The sequence below is a fragment of the Echiichthys vipera genome (assembly GCF_963691815.1).
Source record: "Echiichthys vipera genome assembly, chromosome: 12".
NCBI lineage: Eukaryota > Metazoa > Chordata > Actinopteri > Perciformes > Trachinidae > Echiichthys > Echiichthys vipera.
In genome coordinates, this window is record NC_139837.1 from 8360710 (window position 1) to 8381874 (window position 21165).

At 38.9% G+C, this 21165-nt stretch overlaps 1 protein-coding gene across 1 annotated transcript; it reads right to left on the reverse strand.

Annotated features, from left to right (window-relative positions):
- Nucleotides 1-3704: 3704 nt before the first annotated feature.
- tpo (thyroid peroxidase) lies at nucleotides 3705-20534 on the reverse strand (the record flags this gene model as incomplete). Its single annotated transcript, XM_083924560.1, has 10 exons — nucleotides 3705-3886; nucleotides 4000-4208; nucleotides 4381-4618; nucleotides 5200-5370; nucleotides 6610-6868; nucleotides 15132-15623; nucleotides 16116-16316; nucleotides 18174-18335; nucleotides 19969-20024; nucleotides 20507-20534. 10 exons carry the CDS (start codon nucleotides 20532-20534, stop codon nucleotides 3705-3707), a joined length of 1998 nt encoding a protein of 665 aa, XP_083780686.1.
- Nucleotides 20535-21165: the final 631 nt, after the last annotated feature.

A 21165-nucleotide genomic window follows, 5' to 3' on the forward strand; every position in this document is an offset into this window, starting at 1 on the left:
GTCAAGTTAATTGGCTCTCAAGCAAGGTGTACCAGGAAGTCTTATTTGGCAAGATTTCAAAACAGAGAGGTGTTTTATTTTTGCTGCAGGTTATTCATCAGCTCATGTGGTTTCTAAATTATTAGCAGTACTTTTTATGAAGTAAACTATCACACACTACTTTGTAGGTGCAACCAGAATCCCAAAGATGATTGTTTATTTCTGGATCAATGTAAACTTTCAGTTTGATTAAGAGAAGGCATCAGTCTGATCAAACAAAGGAAAAAAACTAGGCCCAAAAGCATGGTAGCCTTTGTTCCGCAGCACATGGTCACGGACAAAGGCCTGCCATGCAACTCTCCCCCAACAGGTCACACCCAGGTGTGAACTCTCCAAGGGACCCCCAAAACTGTCAGTCCCTTGGCTGACCTGACCTCTGGTGATGACATCACCATCGAGTCTATAAAAAAATGTAAGACACCTCCTGCACACTCTCTTTCTTGGACTTCTCTTTATTCGAATCTCCTGACTCGAATCGTCTCTCTCCTGCTGGTTCCAGGGACCAGCTGCCCGCTGTCCCTAGGCCCTGAACATGGCCTGTATGGAGTAGGATCATCAGCCAGGTTAACCAACCGGTTACCAACCCAACTGAGCAGAACAAAGAGCGATCTGATTCCTCTTTTGTCTAAGAGCCAACAAGAACCAGCTTCCTTCACAAGGCCTAACCACTGGCATCGAAGCAACGCAACTTATCTTTCCCATCTCATGGACTGGTAACTAATCACCAACTGGGCATTATTACATGTTATAAGACTTTTTGAACGACTAAGCATGGAACTGTAACTTTGTTCTAACTTCTAAGATCTTCAGCCTGCTGGCTTTTGTGTGACTTAAATGTTTACACCATCTCTGCAGGGGTCCAAGCCCCACACCTCTCCTCTTTGTGTCATTCTCCCACACACACACACACACACACACACACACACACACACACACACACACACACACACACACACACACACACACACACACACACACACACACACACACACACACACACACACACACACACACACACACACACACACACACACACACCTACATTCAGTAATTTTTCTTTACTCATTTTCTTTTTCAAATATTTCATTTGATAGTCACTCTGATCCAATCAACCTAGAGTACCTACAACTTTGTGTTTGAGAACTATCACTGATTTATTCATTTTTTAAATGTTGGTGTAGGTTGTTTGACAATGTTTACCTAAGCTGATATCCACGACTCATCAAGAAAATACCGTCATGTTCAGAGCCGCAAAAGCTGGGCTGCAAAAGTCATAGCCTCATATTATTATTATTATACTCATACTGTGCAATGGAAAGAAAGCAGAACAAAAAAGTACTTTGATTTACGATTTAGTGGATATATTTTAATTGGACCAATTAAAGCAATTGCAATTAATTAGAGAAATTCAAAATCTACCAAATGCAAAACAGATTACAGAATATCAGATTTGATTAAATATCATTAAAATATTTTTTTAATTTGTTTTAAGTGAAACAGTTATACCATGTTTCAAAAAAAAACAAAACACTGTTCATGAAATATAAAGAAAAATAGTGAAAGAAGAGCAATGTGTCCCTGAGCTTTGTTATTACACGATGACACATTTCTGGATCTGCTGCACTTTTAATTAATTGCTGATGACTCACTGTAAAAACAAACAACATGGTTATTTTAATATGAGATGGTAAAAGGATTATGTCAGTCAATGGCAGACAACCATGACATAACAAAAAATATCTTGCTCACTTTAACTTGCATACTTTCATATAACTCAGAGAGACTGGCAGGACCTGTTGTAATGTTAACACCCAACTTAGCTGAGTAAACTGAAAGATATCTAATGTTGTTGTAAGGTTGCAGGATTCTATTTTTTCTACTGTCCCACTGACAGGTCAAAGAATATTTTCAGTTACAGTCCACCTATAATGACATTTTGTCCCTGGCTCCCATGCATTAAGATGTTTCCTGCTGCTGATTTAGTATTGCATTGTATAATAGTATGATACTGTATGTGGGGAGATTCAGCTACAGTACTAACATATCTTATATAATTTTGAGAAAATAATGTTTGGTCTCTCAGCGATAAGTGATCTGTCAAAATGTGTGTTCATTATAGACCTGTTCACTGCGAGCTGTTGATAATCAAACTGGTCTTCTCTTTCCATGCGCAGAAACACTGCACTATTTATCTATTAATCCATTATCGGATTGCTCCCCTCTTATCTGTCAATGTATCTGGTATGGGAACAGTCTGATCGCAGCCTCCGGTCCCTGGACTTCATCTCGTTTGCCATCCCGTCAGTTCGTACTGAACTTGGCAAGAAGGCATTTTCATACGCTGCACCTGCAACCTGGAACAAGCTCCAGCAGAGGCTGTTGAGACAGTCTGTGGGGGTCTGCACTTGTACATAACTTAACTTGTACTTAACTTGTTCTTTGCCCTTTGCAGTTTGAACTGTATTATTTTACTTTTTGTGCTCTGTGTTGTGTCTCCTGTATGTTCAGTTAATCTGTAACTTTGGGTTTTGCTGCTGCCTACCTGAACAGGTCTCTCTTGCAAATGAGACCCTGGGTCTCAATGAGATTTTACCTGTATAAATAAAGGTTAGTAAAAAAATAGAATAGCAACTGTTAAACATGACATTTATTTGCCACTATTAATAGTGTTTGCGGTAAAACTATGTATGGGAATCAAAAGCCTGAACAGTTTGAGTGACTTCATGCCCTAGGAATGCTGACATATTAGGGATCTGCCTACGTGACAATGAATCATCAATAACAGCCTAAGCTAATCCCATAAGGCATTGTGATCATTACAGAAATATCCTGTTTTTCATTTTCTCACCATTATATTGAAATATAACATGAAATGAAATATCATAACAATATACTGTATCTCATAGTTTCCTTATGAAAGTGTTGTGAAAAATATGGAAACATATTTTACACACACACACACACACACACACACACACACACACACACACACACACACACACACACACACACACACACACACACACACACATACATATATATATATATGCACACAGACATATATATAGAATGTGTTCATAGAAACATGTCAAATACTTTTTATTCATTTCTCTTCTTGAAAGTACAAGTTGTTTGGTTAGAAATAGGAAATATGGAAATCAATATTATTGAATATGCCATTTTAGTGAATGCTGTGCTCCTTCCTGACTAGGTTTTTATATTGATTGATACATTTGATTCTTTCACATTCCCACAAGGAATTTTACGCTACACTGATGTAAATGGATGCTTGACAGGTGGCTAAACTAATTCACTACCTGTTGTCTGTATGAAAAATGAGTGGCATTCAAACGCTGCATGTGGGATTATAAAAACGTGGTTTAATAATCACTGGGAGAAGGTTCAAAGCATAACGCAGCTCTATTCCCAATATATTCCCTATTGGGACATTTCCCTCTCTCCATAAGTACCAGCAGATAGCAGTAAAGCTCCAGGCAGACAAGAACACTACAATCAAGCATATCCTAGGATTGATATGTGCTGGGTTATGTTTGTCGTTTATATATTACAGTGGAGTCTCTCTCATGTGTAACTACTTCACATAGACAGTGTAAAGTAGTCATTACAAACAAATGCTATGAAAAAAAAAACATGGCCAAAATAGTTCATGTACCTGCACATTGTGGGGGTGGATCACTCCATCGATATCCCTCACAAACTATTGCAGCTGCACCCTTTAACTTGAAACCATGGTAACAGGAGTACAGAGCGACCAGTTTGCCATATGTAGAGGACAAAATAAAATCCCCATTCTTTATCTTTCTTGGAGTGCCACACTGTTCTAAGTCTGGAATTGAGAGATAAAAGTTTTTCATGTTAAGGTGTAAATGGATAATAAAATTCAAAGGAATGTGTATGAATATTAGAGCTAGGAGTAGCTCAACAGTCTCTCCAACCCACCTCGGCTCTTCTCCTCTCTCCAGGCTTCCAAATTAATCAATGGCATATGATCACAAGGAATGTAATCATAAGGATATTTCTCTACCCTGAAAGAATCAGGAGGGACTTCCACTATGTCGCTATTGTCACAGATGATCCGAGACAGAGAGCCTTTTAAAAGCTCAGCCCTCTGTTGCTGGCTGAACAAACCTTCAGCTTCCCACCAAAACCTGAAAAAATATTTTTATCCATTTAGATTTAAACATTTCAATCAATAAATAAAGTATTCAAAGGTAGATCAAGACATTTCAAATGTGCCATTGTAGTCCAAGGTGAGGTAGCCTACATAATATTGATACATACATGTTTTTTTTTTTTTAAATCTAGCAAATATTAATATACCTATCACCATCACGGAGGGCTTTCATCTGCTTTCCAATCAGGCAGGCAAATAGGGGACCAGTTCTTGAGCCCGGCAACACGTGTTCAACGAGCCCTCCGAGCCATACATCGATATTGTCAGGATGTTTGTATATTTGTGCAATCTTCTCAGAAGCCCTGTGGTCTCCTACAACCTCTTTGAAATCATCCAGCGTCCTAACGCGTTCCAGTCCACAGAAGGATCTCCAATCATTGTATCCTGAAAAGTAATTTTAAGCACAATATATAATTTAACAATGAGCAAACTCATTCTGTACGATAAGCAAGAGCCAAAATCGGATTAGTTTAGCTTAGTTGGAAACAGGTGCTTAAATGCTCACTATATGTTGTTTGTTTAACCCGTACAAAAAACAAATTAAAAACACGATAAGTTGTGGTTTCACAGAGGGTTACGTGCGGGACGAATTCTTGGCTAGCACAGAGACTCACAATGGACAGCTTTATCCAAATTGATGCAGCAAACCAGAAGTGATGTCTATTTTAGTCCATGCATTATTCTTCCTTATCAGAATGGTCTACATTACCCATAATGCAACTAAAAAAAAAGTCATATAAAGTTCTAAATTAGTTTGTAACCCAGTTTAGTTTGGCGTCTTGTGACAAAACTGTATAGGGGCGGTAAAGCATTGTTAAGCAAGTGACGAACGGGTGGTTTGTTACCTATGTGTGTTTAATACCAACAAAGGAAAGGCAGCTTGTTTTTCAAGCTCTAAGGCTTAAACAGGGCGTCAATTGTTGATTGTCACTCTGATTTGACAGGTTTAAATGACGCGCACATACCTGGGAGAGCGTGATCACGTCCTCTCTGCAGATTCAGTGATGCCAGATCCATGTGCTGTGACACATTTAGGACAACCAACCTCTCTGTTACCACCTCTGTCATAAGCTTGTTTGCATTAACAACGGATGCTGCAGTTCCTATTGCACCTCTCACGGTCGGTTCAATTCCACCTACAAACAAAAACAGCTTTGCTTATTTTTTGATAGTCATTTTTTTCTGTGGGATGCAGGAATACCCTGAGTGCACATAACAAGTTAACATGTTTTTTTGTTTCTTGAACAATATTGACTTCCAACAAGACCATGTGACAAGCAGCATGCACACTTTTACTTACCTGTAACGCCAAACAGACAATAAAAACAATATGGTTGTTGAGTACAGTTTTTTTATGAATGGCTTTCTTTATCCTGTTCAGAAAACCTGTTTTCAAAACAGGATTGTATATTACTTTTGAATTGCAAACTTGGCTTTTCTTCTTCCCCTGGGCTCACTGTTATCCAAACCGTTTCATCTGAGCAAACACGATGAATAGACCGTTTATCATAACAACACATAGTTTCATAAAAGGAACAAACGTGTGCTCGGTGTTAAGACTACTGAACACATCCTTCTGTATATCTGCAGCAAGGAAAAAAATTACTGCCACTGGAGGTCAGCAAAAAATTACTATGTAAATCAGAGTAATCCAATTGCATGTTAGGAATAATCACAACACTTCGTTCACAGAGATAGAATGAAAGATGGTGTATTCGTAAGATATTCTATCCATCAAAGACAGATTAAAATAGCACAGGTACACTGCATACACATACCAACTCTTGATGCAGTTTAAAAGTAAAGAAAAGAAGGATGAAGGACATATACAAATGATATCCAACAAAGAGCTTTAAATGCAGTTTGGTAATCTACAAGGAGCTGGCCAGCTCATTTCTGGGTTTACTTTGTGTTGTATTCTAATACAAGCATTTAAAAGGATTCATGTCAAATTTAAAGTTCCCCCCCATATGTTTTAATACATATGCCATGCTTTGAATGATACTTTGAAAAATTGAACAAAAAGTTAAATAAATAGAATTAAATAAATCATGAATAAGTTATGTACATGTATGTAATGGAGAATGTCCCTGCAATGTGTTATTATTCCATCCTGTGCAATAAATCTCCTGGGACTAGGAGCCGACTGCACAGGGTATAGCATAGGTATAAAACACATTATCGCAGGTTATCATACTCTAAATAAAAGTATGTTTATTCAGTGGTCTAACACACGAGTCACTTGAATTGTATGGAAGTAATTGTTACACTAATACATACATTCATGCTGAATGTGACCTAAATATAATACTGTTTCGTGTACTTGCAAGATACATTATTAGTTCCAATAGGCAGCTTCATAAGAGTGTACTGACCTTCTTTGACAATCCTCCATGGACTAAAGAAAGTCTGGTCTATTCTCAAGTGGGGGAATTGCTCATGCTCCTGGAAGTTCTCGTTCAGTCTCGTGACGAGCGGAGAGATGGTAGCGTGTCCAAACCTGAATGCAGCGGTGGCGAACACATTGGAGGCTGAGGGATCTGTACTTGGATTATATCCCCCATAGGGTCCGATGTAATATTCAAAAGCCTCCTGGCCAATGATTTTTGGAACATAATCTCTCATGGTTATGATCTGGGAGTCATAAAAGAGATGGAAGCAAAAGAAATCTCTTAGATAATCTTGAAATAAAATCTCAAATATAAGTATTATGTGTGTCACAATCATGTTATAAAGCCACAAGCTATAAAATAAAAATGTAAATATGGCAATCTGCTGATAGTATTGACAGAACGACTATGTTCCTTGGTGTCTGCAGAGTATAATTACTCAATGCGCAATACACAAGATTTCATGGAAGCAAGCCAATGCAGTCAACGAGGCTATATGCACTTTGCACACTTATTTCTTAGGCTAATGATGTTAACAACAAGTCCATTACACAACCTCGGTGACAATGTCAAATTTAACACAACAGTATTTTTTCTGTAGCCTATTCATGTGTAAATAACATGTTTTGCAATTTAAATAATGAATTATGCTAGTTTAAGACTTTAAGAGACATATTTAGTGAAAAATTTTCAAAAATTCTTCCAGTGACGCCCCCAAAATATTGCTGCCAAGGATTTCAAGGCCCTCTCAAGTGTAAATCAATGGGTCTCAGACCCCCAAAACCAAAAAGCCCAATCTCATAGAACGATTAACATGTTTACAGCCTGATTTAAAAAAAAGAAAAACGTAAATAAAACCCCAACGGTTTTGGTGTCGGTAGCTAATTTTTCTGTTTGTGACTAGTGGATAAAGCTCATTCCAAAAGTATATCTGCTGATGGCTTTCACCCCCTCGCATGCACCGTAACCCTCATTGAGCTGGGGAGAGGGGCCAACTTCGACTCAATCCTACTCGTTCGGCCTTTAACAGAACACATCCCGCTTGAAAATTATTACAATATCATGTGACTGTGTATGCATACAGATTGAAGGTATTCCCATAGGATTTCCAGTGAGATGAGCATTTCTGTAATATCCTAAGCTTGGACAAATGATTGCACATTTGTTCCCTTACAGTTCACCGCAGAGAATTTCATGCATCCTCATCACTATTTATAAGGTCCCCTGTTCACCACTTGAATCTTAACACATAGCACACAAATGCATAGGCACGTATGCACTCATACAGATGCAAAAACATCCACATGTAGTGTTGAAGTTTTCAATGCAAGATGGAGCCAGATGAAATAAACATTTTTGTTTATTACACCAATGTAACAACATCTGCCTCTAAGACAGTCTGTTTAGGATGGTGTTGTTAAAGTAAGAATGAAAGCATAGACTGGATAAAAGAGCTTAATTAGCTCAACTTGACTTTTTAAAGAAAAATGAAAACAGTCCAAAACGGTAACCTGCAAATGTGAATTATATAGATTTCTAATATGAGTTTATTAAGCAGCATTCTGCACAAACTGAAGCTGAACTACGACATGACAACAGCAAATTGATCCTCACAGACATTAAAGTTCTTTGAATCTCTAATCTTTACTTGAATATATTAACTCTATACTGCATCTTATGGAAATACAGTATAATATAATATAAATATATATAATATAATATAAAATATTTTTTTCCTACGACATTGACAACTAAGGTTACTAGTTACCTTTCAGATCAATTAGCATAGTTATTATATGCACACAGATTAAATGGAGAGACACTACACTGTTTTGTTTCCTTAGCATCACTTCTTTCACATTAATGATGAAAAACAACCAAGTGGTTCCTCCATTTTGTCTACTTCCCCACCACGTAGTTAAAAAAGTTCAATTCTGCAACAGTAACTATTTAATAATGTGATCTATAGTAATATATCCGTTTCAGGAGCCATTTTATTGCATGCTACTACTTACTACTTACTTTTGATACTTCAAGCATGTTTTGCAAGCTGTGCTTTCACATAACTAGGGTTTTGAATCAAAGCCTTTTACTGGAGCATTTCAGATTGTTTTATTGACTTTAATAAAGGACATAAATACTTCCGATACCAAAGTGCACCTATGTAGTAATTATTTGCATGACGCATCCATATACTACGCTTAAAGTATTTGTGCACACATAGTAATTGACTGCAAATTCCATGTAGTCAGCACTTCTATAAATCACTTAACAACGCATAGCTGCAGTCTTTGAGAGTTATTTCAATGTCCCCGTTCATAAAACAATGTCCCCATGAATGTATTTTCCTGCAACTGGCGCACAACCTGTGAAAACATTTTTTACGTCTTGTTTGTCTCTTAGTTAATGGACTGAAACACTACAAACTGAACAGGCCTGGCCCTTTAAAGTCTTAGAATACTGATCTTATGCAAATATGATGACATTGTCCCCTCTTACGTACTGGATAAGCTACAACCTTGAATACTGTACGCCATAACTGAGATTCAAGTCTGAATGAAACCCGATGCTGTTTGGTGATCATTTTAATTCCTTGTTTTTATGCAAACAATAGGCTTTCACTCTGTATTGAAATGGATTCTGACCTTTCCATTTGTTTTCTGTAAGCCGCGTATAGTACCACATGCCCCCACTGTTTTGAAAAGGCTGCCCACAGACTACACACAGTTGAAAAGGGAGAATGGTTTTACCTGCCAGCCTCCCTCTGGCCTCACTCTCACTGGGCTGACTGTTTAGGTTCCTTTTTGCACATTGGAAATAGATAATGGTTCAAATCATGGAAGAAAGCATATTGCTGACACTGAATTGTACCCATAATATAAGGGATATGCATAAAGTACAAAAGCATTAATGGACTAAAATGTCTCCTTACAGAAACCTATTGAAGTGTATTTAAACATAGCTACTGTTTTGTTGTTAATTGTGCCACATCTAATCCAAAAAGCATCAATTGTGCCATAAGGTCGTGAAATACTTTTAGTTTGTTTTACTGTTTGAATTTGAGACGTTCAACCAAGCAAAATATCTTTATTATTATGGGGATTAACGAGATTAAATTACAGATGATATTTTTTTCTAAAAAGTGTCTTACATCACAAGCAAGAAAAGGGAAGATCAACCATCAGATTCTTGCAAAAACAGAAGTTTAATATCTGATGTAGAGACATGTAAATGGTTAAAATTGTGTCCGACATACACGGTAACACATCGTGTAAACAGGTACACATTCACGAGTATCCCCCTCATAGCACTTTTAACAGTTGTGTTTCATTTCCTGACTAATTAAACACTATACCCTTGGCTTGAGTGTTGTTGTTTTTAAGGAATTGCTGCCATAGCACATAGTTTAATGCACCAAAGCACTGATTTTATAGTGACTTGTCAAGAATAATGCTGTATGAAAAAGTCACCCTACACTGCATTCTCCTGTCTGAGCTTGTTTGATGGGAACAGCTGCCTGAGGATTTCAATTGGGGGGGCTTGGTGAGAGCTGTTGGGATTCAACCATATGGACCGAGAAGCCACAACAATGAGCTGAGAGCTGCTGAGAGCTGTAAGAGGCTGCAGAGTTGGATGGTTTTTTTAAGTGGGATTGGATGACTACCAAACTTTTCCCATTACAGGCAGATATTTCAACATAAATATTAAAATATTACATAGAAACACGACAACAGTAACAATACTTAAGTCAATAATTAATGTTTCACTATGTAATATTTTATGTTTATGAATTAGTAACAGTAATAGGGGGCTTGTTATTGCTGCATAACATAAAATGGCTTTCTGATTGGCACCCACTATAAATGGTATTTAGACATAAGTTTTGATGTTAGATGGTGATTTAGCATAGTGGGAGATCATTAGGTACCATGCGATGCCAAAAATGATAGAACTGCAGAAGAGATGGTGTTCTACTAACATGTGAAGTCATCTGTTTTAGATTAGTTTTTGGCACATGGTTGTATGTACACATATTAATGTTGAAACTATATGAGTTCATATTAACCTTCATATCATCACTTCAGTTTAAAAAAAGCATGTACTTCTAGTAAAAGAAAAATTAGTGCAAGAGTGGTAATGTGATTATCTTTGAGGTGATCTTGTTGTTCTGGTCAGCATATCAACTCATCCTCACTAATTGAGGTAACTCATCTGAAGCTGTTTATTAGATAATAAGGCAAAAGGCAAGATTGTATTATGCTCATCTTATCATCACATGACGGGGTTTACTATTTCACCATTAGTTGTCTAACCGTAGTTCTCCAGTACACCTTTTTTTTTTTGTCCTTTCCCGTGTAATAGTAATATCGCATGTCAGAATAAGGATATTTGCATAGAAATGACTTGCACAGCCACAAGGGGCACTGTTCTATGACGGGGCCAGACCTCAATCCCAGAACCCATCGAGCATCTGTCTGACGACATTTTAGCTTCTTGGGGCAACGGCTAATATTTTGGGCTTTCCGGTGTCAACAGCCGATATCTGGAACAAGACTTCCCCTTCAAAGCAGCGGCCATTTTTTATGGTCTGATTAGCAACTCGAGACGCAAAAATGGAGTTGGAGTCGGCATCTATATAAACAGATATCTGCATATGAATGCACTTAAAAAATAGCTAAATTGTCATCATCACACAAGTGTTGACGGGTTCTGTGATTGCATGATAACCAATGAGTTCCACCTATTTTGTTCACAACACGGACTGTTTACCTGCATGCAACTAAAGCCTCCTCAAACATGATAAGTCAATACTTCTGAGACTACAAACGGAAAACACGTCTTCCGCTTCCCAAATCTTGTCACAATGCCTAAAGGTTCCGAGGCAGAATATACTCACCCTGACCTATAGAAGAAGGGGAAGACTACGAGTCTACTCCACTACTACTAGCACTACTACTAAAAATCTACCATGCTTTTAGGGTGATTGTCCCCCCTCTTTCCTCCCCCTTCAGCCCAGGCCCAGCGTGCACTCACACTATTCAAAACAACATGGGCTTCAGCTCCATTGCTTCTTGCTTATAGTCATCATCCTTCTAAATGTTTGTTTTGTCCAGCGGTTTTGAATATTTTCATCTGACCAAATCTGCAGTAAACACTCCACATCTGCATCACACCACCGCAAACCCTTTGGAGGCATTTTTTTAAATGTCCGTCACGTGGGTACAGTCGTATAGAAATAGTCTTAGGACCTTTTTCAATGCTCGTGCTTGTGCTCGTGTTCGTACACGTGCAATCGTGCATTTGTAAAGCCCACCTCTCTCAACCGGGCCATGGTCCAGAAGTTTACCATGCTTAAACATCAGGCTTCATCTCAACTTTTTTATCTTTTTTTCCAGGAAAAAAAATCGATAGTGTTACAGTCGGCTGCAGTCTGCTGGTTTGCAGGCTGGTCAGACCAGATAGTGCCTCACATGTCACCCCACTTCCAATGCAGGGATTTTCCAAGCTGGTTAATGCTACAGTATGTAAATCCTCTACCCGCTGTTTAAACTTCATCACTTGACAAATTATTTAAAGAACCCATCCACCTTAGACCATCTCTCTTAATACTGTAAATCTCTTTCCTCTGACATTGTCCCTGAGTCACCTGAAAAGAGCAGCTTTTAATCCACTGCTGTGGTCAAATGTCAGCCCCCAAAGTCTGACAGATTACAGACTTATTGTCTCTCTGCTCAGAAATGCTTTAGAAACTTAACAACCTAGCAACTGGGTCCACTTGTGCCCTTTACCAGAAGTAGTGAATCATTACAATTAAAATGATTCTGTATTTTGTTCATTATTGTAGTCATGTAAAATGCACTGTATGTACCCAACATCTCCTTCATTTGTAATAATGCCCCCAGCCTACCGCTAATATAAATTGCTGCTATCAACACAGTCTAGTCAGTCATTGCTGCACAACCTGCCCGTCATGCATCTTTACTAAGAGGCTGACAACTACAAAAAAAAGAAGGTAACAGCAGCAACAAAACCTCACAGATTAAGACATAAACACACAAGATGACAGAGAAATCATTTGCACTAAATGGTATAAAAAATAAGTGTTTTATTTACACATAGATTGTTTATATAAAGTATTATAATTTGTCAGTGTTCAACAGAGTTTTTTCGCTTGGCTCCCCTCCCGTTATGAAAAGCCTCATGTCATCCTAACAGAAATGTGTCTGGGCTTTGCACTGATCAAAGCACTCTGGTTCTAATGGATTATTATTATGGTTTGCTAAGAAGATGAGACCATTCAAAGATTAGAAACCACTGGGGAAGTTGGGGGAAAAATGCAAAGGTTGATATCTTACATGATATTCACACAGGGATAAAACCTGGCCCATGTTGTGGAAAGCAATACGTCGGCTGAGCAACACAGGATGTGCTCGGACACAATACTAAGTAGGTCACCCACGTTTTACAGACACTTTAGCTGTGAGGGTAATACAAAATTAAAGACTTCAAGCATAATAAGCATAGATAGCTGATTAAAAATAGAACAATATCTGTTCCATCAGACTAGCCGCAACTGAACACCTCCACACAACATATGATCACCTTTAAATCTGACGCTATGTTCGCTAATCATCATCTGTCAGCTTTTTGGTGCTGGCCAGGTAGTGTACAGTGTCCAGGTTTTTGTTTTTTTGTGTGAAAAAAGATGCCTGAGGCTGAAAGCGACGCTATAACAGAGTTAAGTTGTGGGTAGTTAAACCAACACAAATAGAAAGACGCCAAACCCCTCCATAGAGCTGAGGGGAACGACAGAGATGGATGATATTTCTCTGTTGGTTTGACACTACAAGTGGCCCCTTTGACGAACAAGTGGTCATGCAATCCACTGTTGATGTAAGATATTGATTACGGCTGCTTTAATAGCCCATAGAGGAATAGTTGGAAGCCAACTTTGCCTGCAAGTTTGGAAACTACAGTATGACCCCTCAGGTGATTTTTAAAAGATCCCTCTGAGAGTTTGCACTGACAGTAAAGCAGTGGGTTCCACAGCTGGTTGATTCTTACAGTCATCCCACTTATAACTGCAGCTGTCATGGTTTTTCCCATGTACAGTACAAGCTGTTTTTCATTATTAATTGTATCATGTTGCTCAACTTACACGTGTTTCCATTTTTATAAACGTGTTACTCCTGGCAGCCATTACTCATTCACTATAGCCCGCATATGCGTAAACGGAGTCTGTTTTTCCTGTGCACTTCAAGTACATCTCATCCATGTTGGCTCGAAAGCGGAAGTTCAAATCTTCAAATCATTGAAACAGGATGAACTCCATCTCAAGGCTGAACAAGGATTGCCCACTGCATTTTATCTGCTGATAAAACAAACAAACAATGAAACACATTGTGTTTTCCGGAGCTGGAGATGGAGTCGCTATGGAGGGAAACTTCTTGCTTCCTTCTTTTTACTGTTGAGAGTTACACATGCTCAGTACAGTACATATCAGAATTATTTTTACTTAAATAAAGATTAAAAAAGACCATTGAATTAAGTCTTGTTGTTACTGATAATCAAACAATTTGTGTAGGGGCAATTAAAAATGGACTTTGAGCATGTAGATTTCTGACCCACTCGCCTGGTCGGGAAAAAATCGTCTAAATAAGATGTTATGTTGATAACGTATTTTCAAACAGAAGCTTTTGGAAATGGCAGAAAGTAACTGAAACAACTGTTCTCAGTTCATAATATTTCAATTTTTTTGCATAACCGTTTGGATGTAAGCTTTTTAAATGAATATGGGTCTGTGGTACTAAACAGAAGACTCCCGCACACTGTCCTTTTTTTTTTGTCCTTTCTGACAGAGCTATTTATTAACAATGATACAGTACACAGGCCTCATGTTATTAAATACAAGGTCTGTGTCGTCGTACGTGGTTAACCTCTCCGCAGCACAGTGGCAACAGACTGTAGAATATACACGGAGTGATGACAACAAGTCACCCAAAGGGACGTTCTTCCACCAACTGATTTCTGTCAGAGGTCAGTGGTTTCAATGGTTGGAAACTGATCTAAGCTGCCACAGCCGGTTTTCTGCAATATAGAGAACTGTACATGTTGGATTTACCACCTCTTAGAATGCGACTGTGTGGTGAAGAAGGTAGAAAAACCAAGAAAGGTAACGTTGTTTAAAAGCACTCAATTCAAACCTGAATAATTTAAATATGGTAAAGATGATGTTTTACAAATACTGAAGGATGAGCAGAAGCCAGTTTTTTATAAATAATTTTTTAACTTAAAGAAATGTCTCATTTTCTTTTTAAAGGTCTTAACTTGTGTCAACATTTTTGAAAATGTCCCTAATATTAGCGGTTAAATAATCAGCATAATTGTTGCTGCCCTTAATGTGCATCACAGCACAGTGCAGTTTAGATCCAATCAGCTTTAAGAGGTTTTCATTTTTTGGTATACTGAAACAATTGTAGTTACTTTAGTTAGGTTAGGTCACATACCTGATGCAGAGCTCCAATAATCTTGCGAGTTTCTTGGTAAATAGTCTCTGGGCTCCAGTGACCATTAATGTGTTTCAGTGCCTCTGCAATCCGATTGTGTTCCCTAAGCCACAGTATATGCAAACACGTCAGAGGCAGACCTTCATTAACCCGACTGTCTCCGGCACTGAAACACTCCACTCTCTCCCCATGCAAACTCTGCTGGCAGGCTGACGGCTGAGTGGCTACGAATGGAAGGTAGGGTCTTCCTTTGGGATCACTGAATTGGTCGTTGACAGCAAGTTTCCCGTTGAGGCCAGAGAGGTCACGGAGGAGGCTCTCCATCTTTGGAGAGTGGCCATACACAACTGAAGCATCCATGAATGATGTGAGGGCGTTGATCTGTTGCCGCTGCAGAGCTTGTCGAATATCAGATGCAAAATTCAGGACGCAGGCCGGTCTGGAGCGATGAAAAGGCATGCAGCCTTGTGCGCCATTGAAAGTATCATGTGTCTGTGGAGGACACAGAAGTATTAATTACAAGCTACTTCAATAGGACCTTTAACTGCTTCTGATCCATCAGCTGATTTTAATGGTTTTCTGACTCTAGAATTTTAAAAGAATAGCTTGACATTTTGGGAAAATGCACCTATTTGCCTTTTGCTGGGATAGACGAGAGGCAGGAGCAAGTTAGCTGAGCTTACCACAACTATTTCAAACAGCTAGCTTTGCTCTGTTCAGAGGTAAAACAAAACTGCACCTACCAACACCTCTAAAGCTCAGTCTCTGCGTAAAATTGACAATATGTGGTTTCACAGGGGGATATGTGCTGCATTGTTTTTTTCCCAATCAATGTTTCACCTTGTACTGTTTACGTTTCCATCATTGCCTACTTCCCAAAATGTGTACCTATTCCTTTAAACGACAGGATTGTAACAAGAGAGCAAGCAAGATACATTACAGGAAAGCAACATATCCAAAGACTGTTGTTTTGTGTGTTTTTACCTGAATGGGAAAGCATGGGTGCACATTTTGACAAGACTTGGCACAGTCCGCCCCAGTCCAAAAACCAGCACTGCTTTTGCTTTGAGGCGTAAAGGTTATGTCGTGGTCGATGTACTGGCCCCACTCCACCAGCATGTGAGAATAGACATCGTCTGCCAGTTTAGTAGAGCTTCTCACTATTTTCTGGCTGACTTCCCATGGCTGTTAACACAGTAGGATTTGTTCAGATTTGACAGGGAGAACTACTTTTTACAGCGTGTAATTGACTTTACCCCCAGCCATCTCTGCAGTGAATTGGGGTTTTATTATCTCATAATTAACGGAACTGAACATATTTTTACGGGCAAGGCCTATTGTGTCCCAGTCAGTGGGTTATGATGGATGATAGCTTTCTTGTTTGTGTGAACTAGTTCATTCTTTAATTCATTAAGTCATGTTATAAATGGCTTAAAGTCAACAAAGGGGTTGTGATTCACTCTGGCAGGCCTCTTTTATTTCATGTCCTCAAAATCTGGCAACTGATGTGACATGCAATCCGTAATATCCAAGATATTATTTACTTGAGCTGTTTTTATTGTTTGTTTTGTTTTTTATAAGAAATGTTATAGATCAAAGACTATGAATTATCCAAAACAGTAGTTAATTATGGTCTCTATATGTTGCTAATGCTAATGCAGTGGATAACCCTGCACTTCAAACACATGACAATTCACTACAGTCGCTGTTTTAAACACAAGGCAGTAATGTTGTGAATTCCAATAAAACGACACGGTTAAGTTTAGATGGGGTTAAAACAAGTACATTTGTAATCTAACTACAGTGATGCACAGAATAAGACACATCTGGGTGAATTCCTGGAGCACTTGCTCTGAGGATCTAACATCACTGCGGACGGATTTACAGCATTTGGCACCAATGCACAAGGGTGCCTTGAACCATTTTATAGCATAGCGGAAGTCCATCCATCATCTTCAACCGCTTGTCCCTAACAGGGCAGAAACCGATCCCAGCTGACAATGGGCGTGAGGCGGGGTAAAACCTGGACAGGAAGCCAGTCTATCGCAGGGCACATAGAGACAAACAGAGACAGACAACCATTCACACCTACAGGCAATTTTAGAGTCATCAATTAACCTAACACATGCACGTCTTTGGACTATGGGAGGAAGCCGGAGAACCCAGAGAGAACCGACACAGACACGGGGAACATATCTAAACTCCACTAGCAGGGGACCCCACACGGGTGGCAGTGAAAGTGAGGGGCCTTGACGGACCGTGTTGTCCAATCTAGCAAATATTTCTTCTTTAAAAGCCAGAGAACGGCTCTGAAGGTTTTTTGTTTGAGGAAACAATGATTTCACCCTTCTCCCGACTGGGTTTGGCTTTTCCGTGCGTCGCTCTAATCAGCGTCATGGTTTGGTTTCAATTTGAATGGTTGAAGTAGCAGGTCAGTAAAGAGGACGGACAAGTGGTTTATCCAATCATATGCAAGGATTTTTGATAAGGCCCAGTCTCCTGAAATCACTTTCCTATGGAGCGATCGCAAATGTATGAGTGAAGCAAGGCGGAACAGAATTCATCTAGCGAGAGTCAGGTTAGCTACGCCATGTCGGGGCCACGAAAAGGCCATGACAGAACTGCAGTATTCGATGCCCTGGGAATGACAACGGAATGACATATTTGATGAGTTCTTCCACTTCCAGACCTCACTCTGTGTAATGAGTGCATAAATTAACACTGGAATCCAATACAAATGTCATCTGCTATTTGAAAGAAATAATATTCAGCCAAATGACTGGAAACCAAATCCTTTCAAGCTATGGAAATAGTATATTTTAAAGCACAGTCCACAAGATTCAAATGCAGCTGTAACCTGTGTCATTTCACACACACACTTGGGCTGTTCCTAAATTGCTGTGGACTTTATCTGCTGTAAAACAGGTCAGAAAAATAAATGGAAAGCTACACTGACTTGGGATTTTTTAGGGTGAGCTCGCTTCATTTCTAATTTTTCCACCAGGACTTTTATGTCCATCAGACCAGCCTTCTGTAGATTACCGGGGGAAGTTGGAATCCATTATGGAGCCATCCTCGGTTCCAACCCTTGGGTTCTCCCCCTTCGTCTTCGTATTCAGCTGGAAGCCACCTGACCAAGGGAATGTTGGCTGCTCCCCAGAGAGGATTTTGCCTGACAAAGAGAATCACAGAGTGTGAAAAATACTGCAATAAAAAAAATCACGTGTTAAGAATACTACATTTTCAGCATACACTTTATCACAGACTGATGTTCAACACATACTGTAGGTAAACACACCTATATTGACATCAAACACATTTTAGCTGATTTAGAAGATTAGGCAAAATGAGACAAGCCTTGTATCGTATATAAGTCACTGTGGACTTTAAACTACAACAATGATCTTTCCCCACCCTTAACCAGATATTATAGGAGAACAGATAAGATTCTTTGCCAGATAACATTTTAGTATTTTACATTTCACGACTTGCCAGACACATTATTGTTTAAAAAAGAATCCAGGAGGCATTGTGTTCCTCCACATGTTCGCTGCTTGCAAATCAATAGTATATAAGCATAATTTCCAGGAGACAGAGTAGAAGCAGAATATACAGTAGTAGCCTATAGAAGCTATGGAAGTTCATAACTGCCTCTTTTAAAGTAAAATCAGTGTTTTTGCTCGTTTTTTATTTTCATTTTGATATTGTCATAATGTGAAATGACGCAAATTCAAAGTTGTAGTCCGTCATCTAGTTAATTGTCTGTTAAGTTGCTATCTATCAAAGAGTGACTGAAAACAATGGTGATTGACCATATGACCCACTAATAAAAGCACTTGTATTTGCTGCTTTGCCGAGAAACACCATCAAGTATACAAGTGTCTGCAATGACTTTCCCACGCTAAAATCAAATGCAGCGCAGTGACATTTTTTAGGTCATTCCCCTTCTCCCTTCAGACATCCAGTGTGGAGCATGTGAAGGCATTCAGTCGCATCGTGCAGATGAGAGAGGCCGATCTACTGACGTCATATAGTTTTCGATTTCGAAAAGAACTCTGGGAGATGAGGTCCCAGAGGCTCGCCTGCAGTTACATCTTACCACCAATCTCATGGACCACAACTTCAAATAAAAAGAAAGCTCCATAGACATATGTTTCCTGTACACCTAAGTATCCTCTTACTACAATAAATAGTTAATATGAGAAAAAGACTTTGCATTATCAATTTGACAGTAAATTTGCTACCTAACTAGGACCTATATGTATGCCCAGAGGTGCCGATTGTCAGCAGGCAAGGCAGACAACCGCTTGGAGCCCGAGGCCAGTAGGGGCCCCCGAGGGCTGACAAACTTTAAACTACAGCAGTGACAATGGCGCAAAGTTTGTAATGACAGTAGAACACCTGACCTCCATAAGGATTTTTATTTTTATTCATGATAATATGTTTGAGTTACAAGTTTTTAACGTTTGTATTCAAATTTTGAAAATAACTCAAATGTGCACTTTTGAAACAAAAATGTTTACATTTCGCAATGTTTTTTGGTTGGTGTCAGATTATTTACAACATTTCGAGGGGCCCCATGTGAATTTCTCAACAGACTCTACTGTATGCCTCTGTGTATGCCCATTATTAAGCATACACACATATAGTTCCTCTTTTAAAGTTGATAAAAATATAGGTAAACATGAACAGCGCTCCATGATCTAGAATGCTTAAACTGTATAGATTATATTTTACTTAAAGCTTGACTTAGACGAGGTCACCTGTTATTGCAGATGCCAGATATGGTGCGATACTTGCTGAGATGACTTTGCAGACAGATGGCCGGATGTGTTACAGGAGGACACTGAGACAGCTCTGCAATCAGCTCCACATCCTCCCAGGAAAGCAGCTCTTAAAATGAACACAAGAATAAAAGGAATTAATCTTGCTGACCTTTGGAGCATGTCACACCTGAAACAACACACGCTGTATTTCAAACATGCCCCTATTTCATCTTTTTTAATATTTTTTATTAGGCCTTTAGCATTTTTAAAGTTGTATGGTGTCCAACTTTCAAGGTAAGATCTTCTGGATTAAATGAAAGAGTAAGTAATTCTACCTGGTGCTGTGACGTCCCTTTTATATCTGTGTCTTGCTCTGCTCTTTAGGACTTGCAGGGTTGTTTGAAAAACCTCTGCAGCTCGGGAAATCTCCAGAGTGTCAGGCTCGGTTTGCCGAAGGAAAGTGAACACATTCACAGGAGACGAGGGTGAGCTTTGTCTGGGCACAGATATTGACAGACAAAATGGTATATATATGTGGATTCTTATGTCCTTTCTTGGATAGGTATTGTTTGAATTAAATCAGACACAATTTCATAACTCGTTCATTACCGTTGTCCAGAGTGGAGTAAGGCTTCATGTACAATGTGAAGGCTTTCTTGATATGAGGAGATAATCAGATCTCTGACAGATGATGCTGGAAGACATATAGAAGAAGAAGAAGAACGGATAAATTCATTTTTTTCACTCTATTATTGTTATTCATGTTTTACACACACAGGCCCGAAATACACACACATGCACAATCAGTCCATGCTCCATTGATGGTCCACACAGGGACTCAAGCCGGAAACCCTACGGTTCCCAGCCAAGTCACCTATGGACTGAGCTACTGCCGCCCCACTATATAGTAGGTCTATAGTACATAACAGAACAGCATGAAACTATGTGACTAGAATATCATCTGTATAAAGCAGTAGAAATAGATATTTGTATTTATAGTTAAGTACAGTATTCAAAATGGAGTACAATATAAGGCACTTGAGAATCTGCTTCTCTATGTCTGTCTCTAATTCTGCATGTACAATGCATAACATACAATTCATTTTATACATTAAACCAGTTTCAACTCTTTGACTTGTGACTCCTTATTTGACATCTCTTAGTACATATTTGATGAGAAGTGAGTTGTTTCCATGATAGTTTCATTTAAAATAAAATAAGTTTGAGGCTCAAATAAGTATCCAGTGTTTCACCAAAAACAAAAGGTG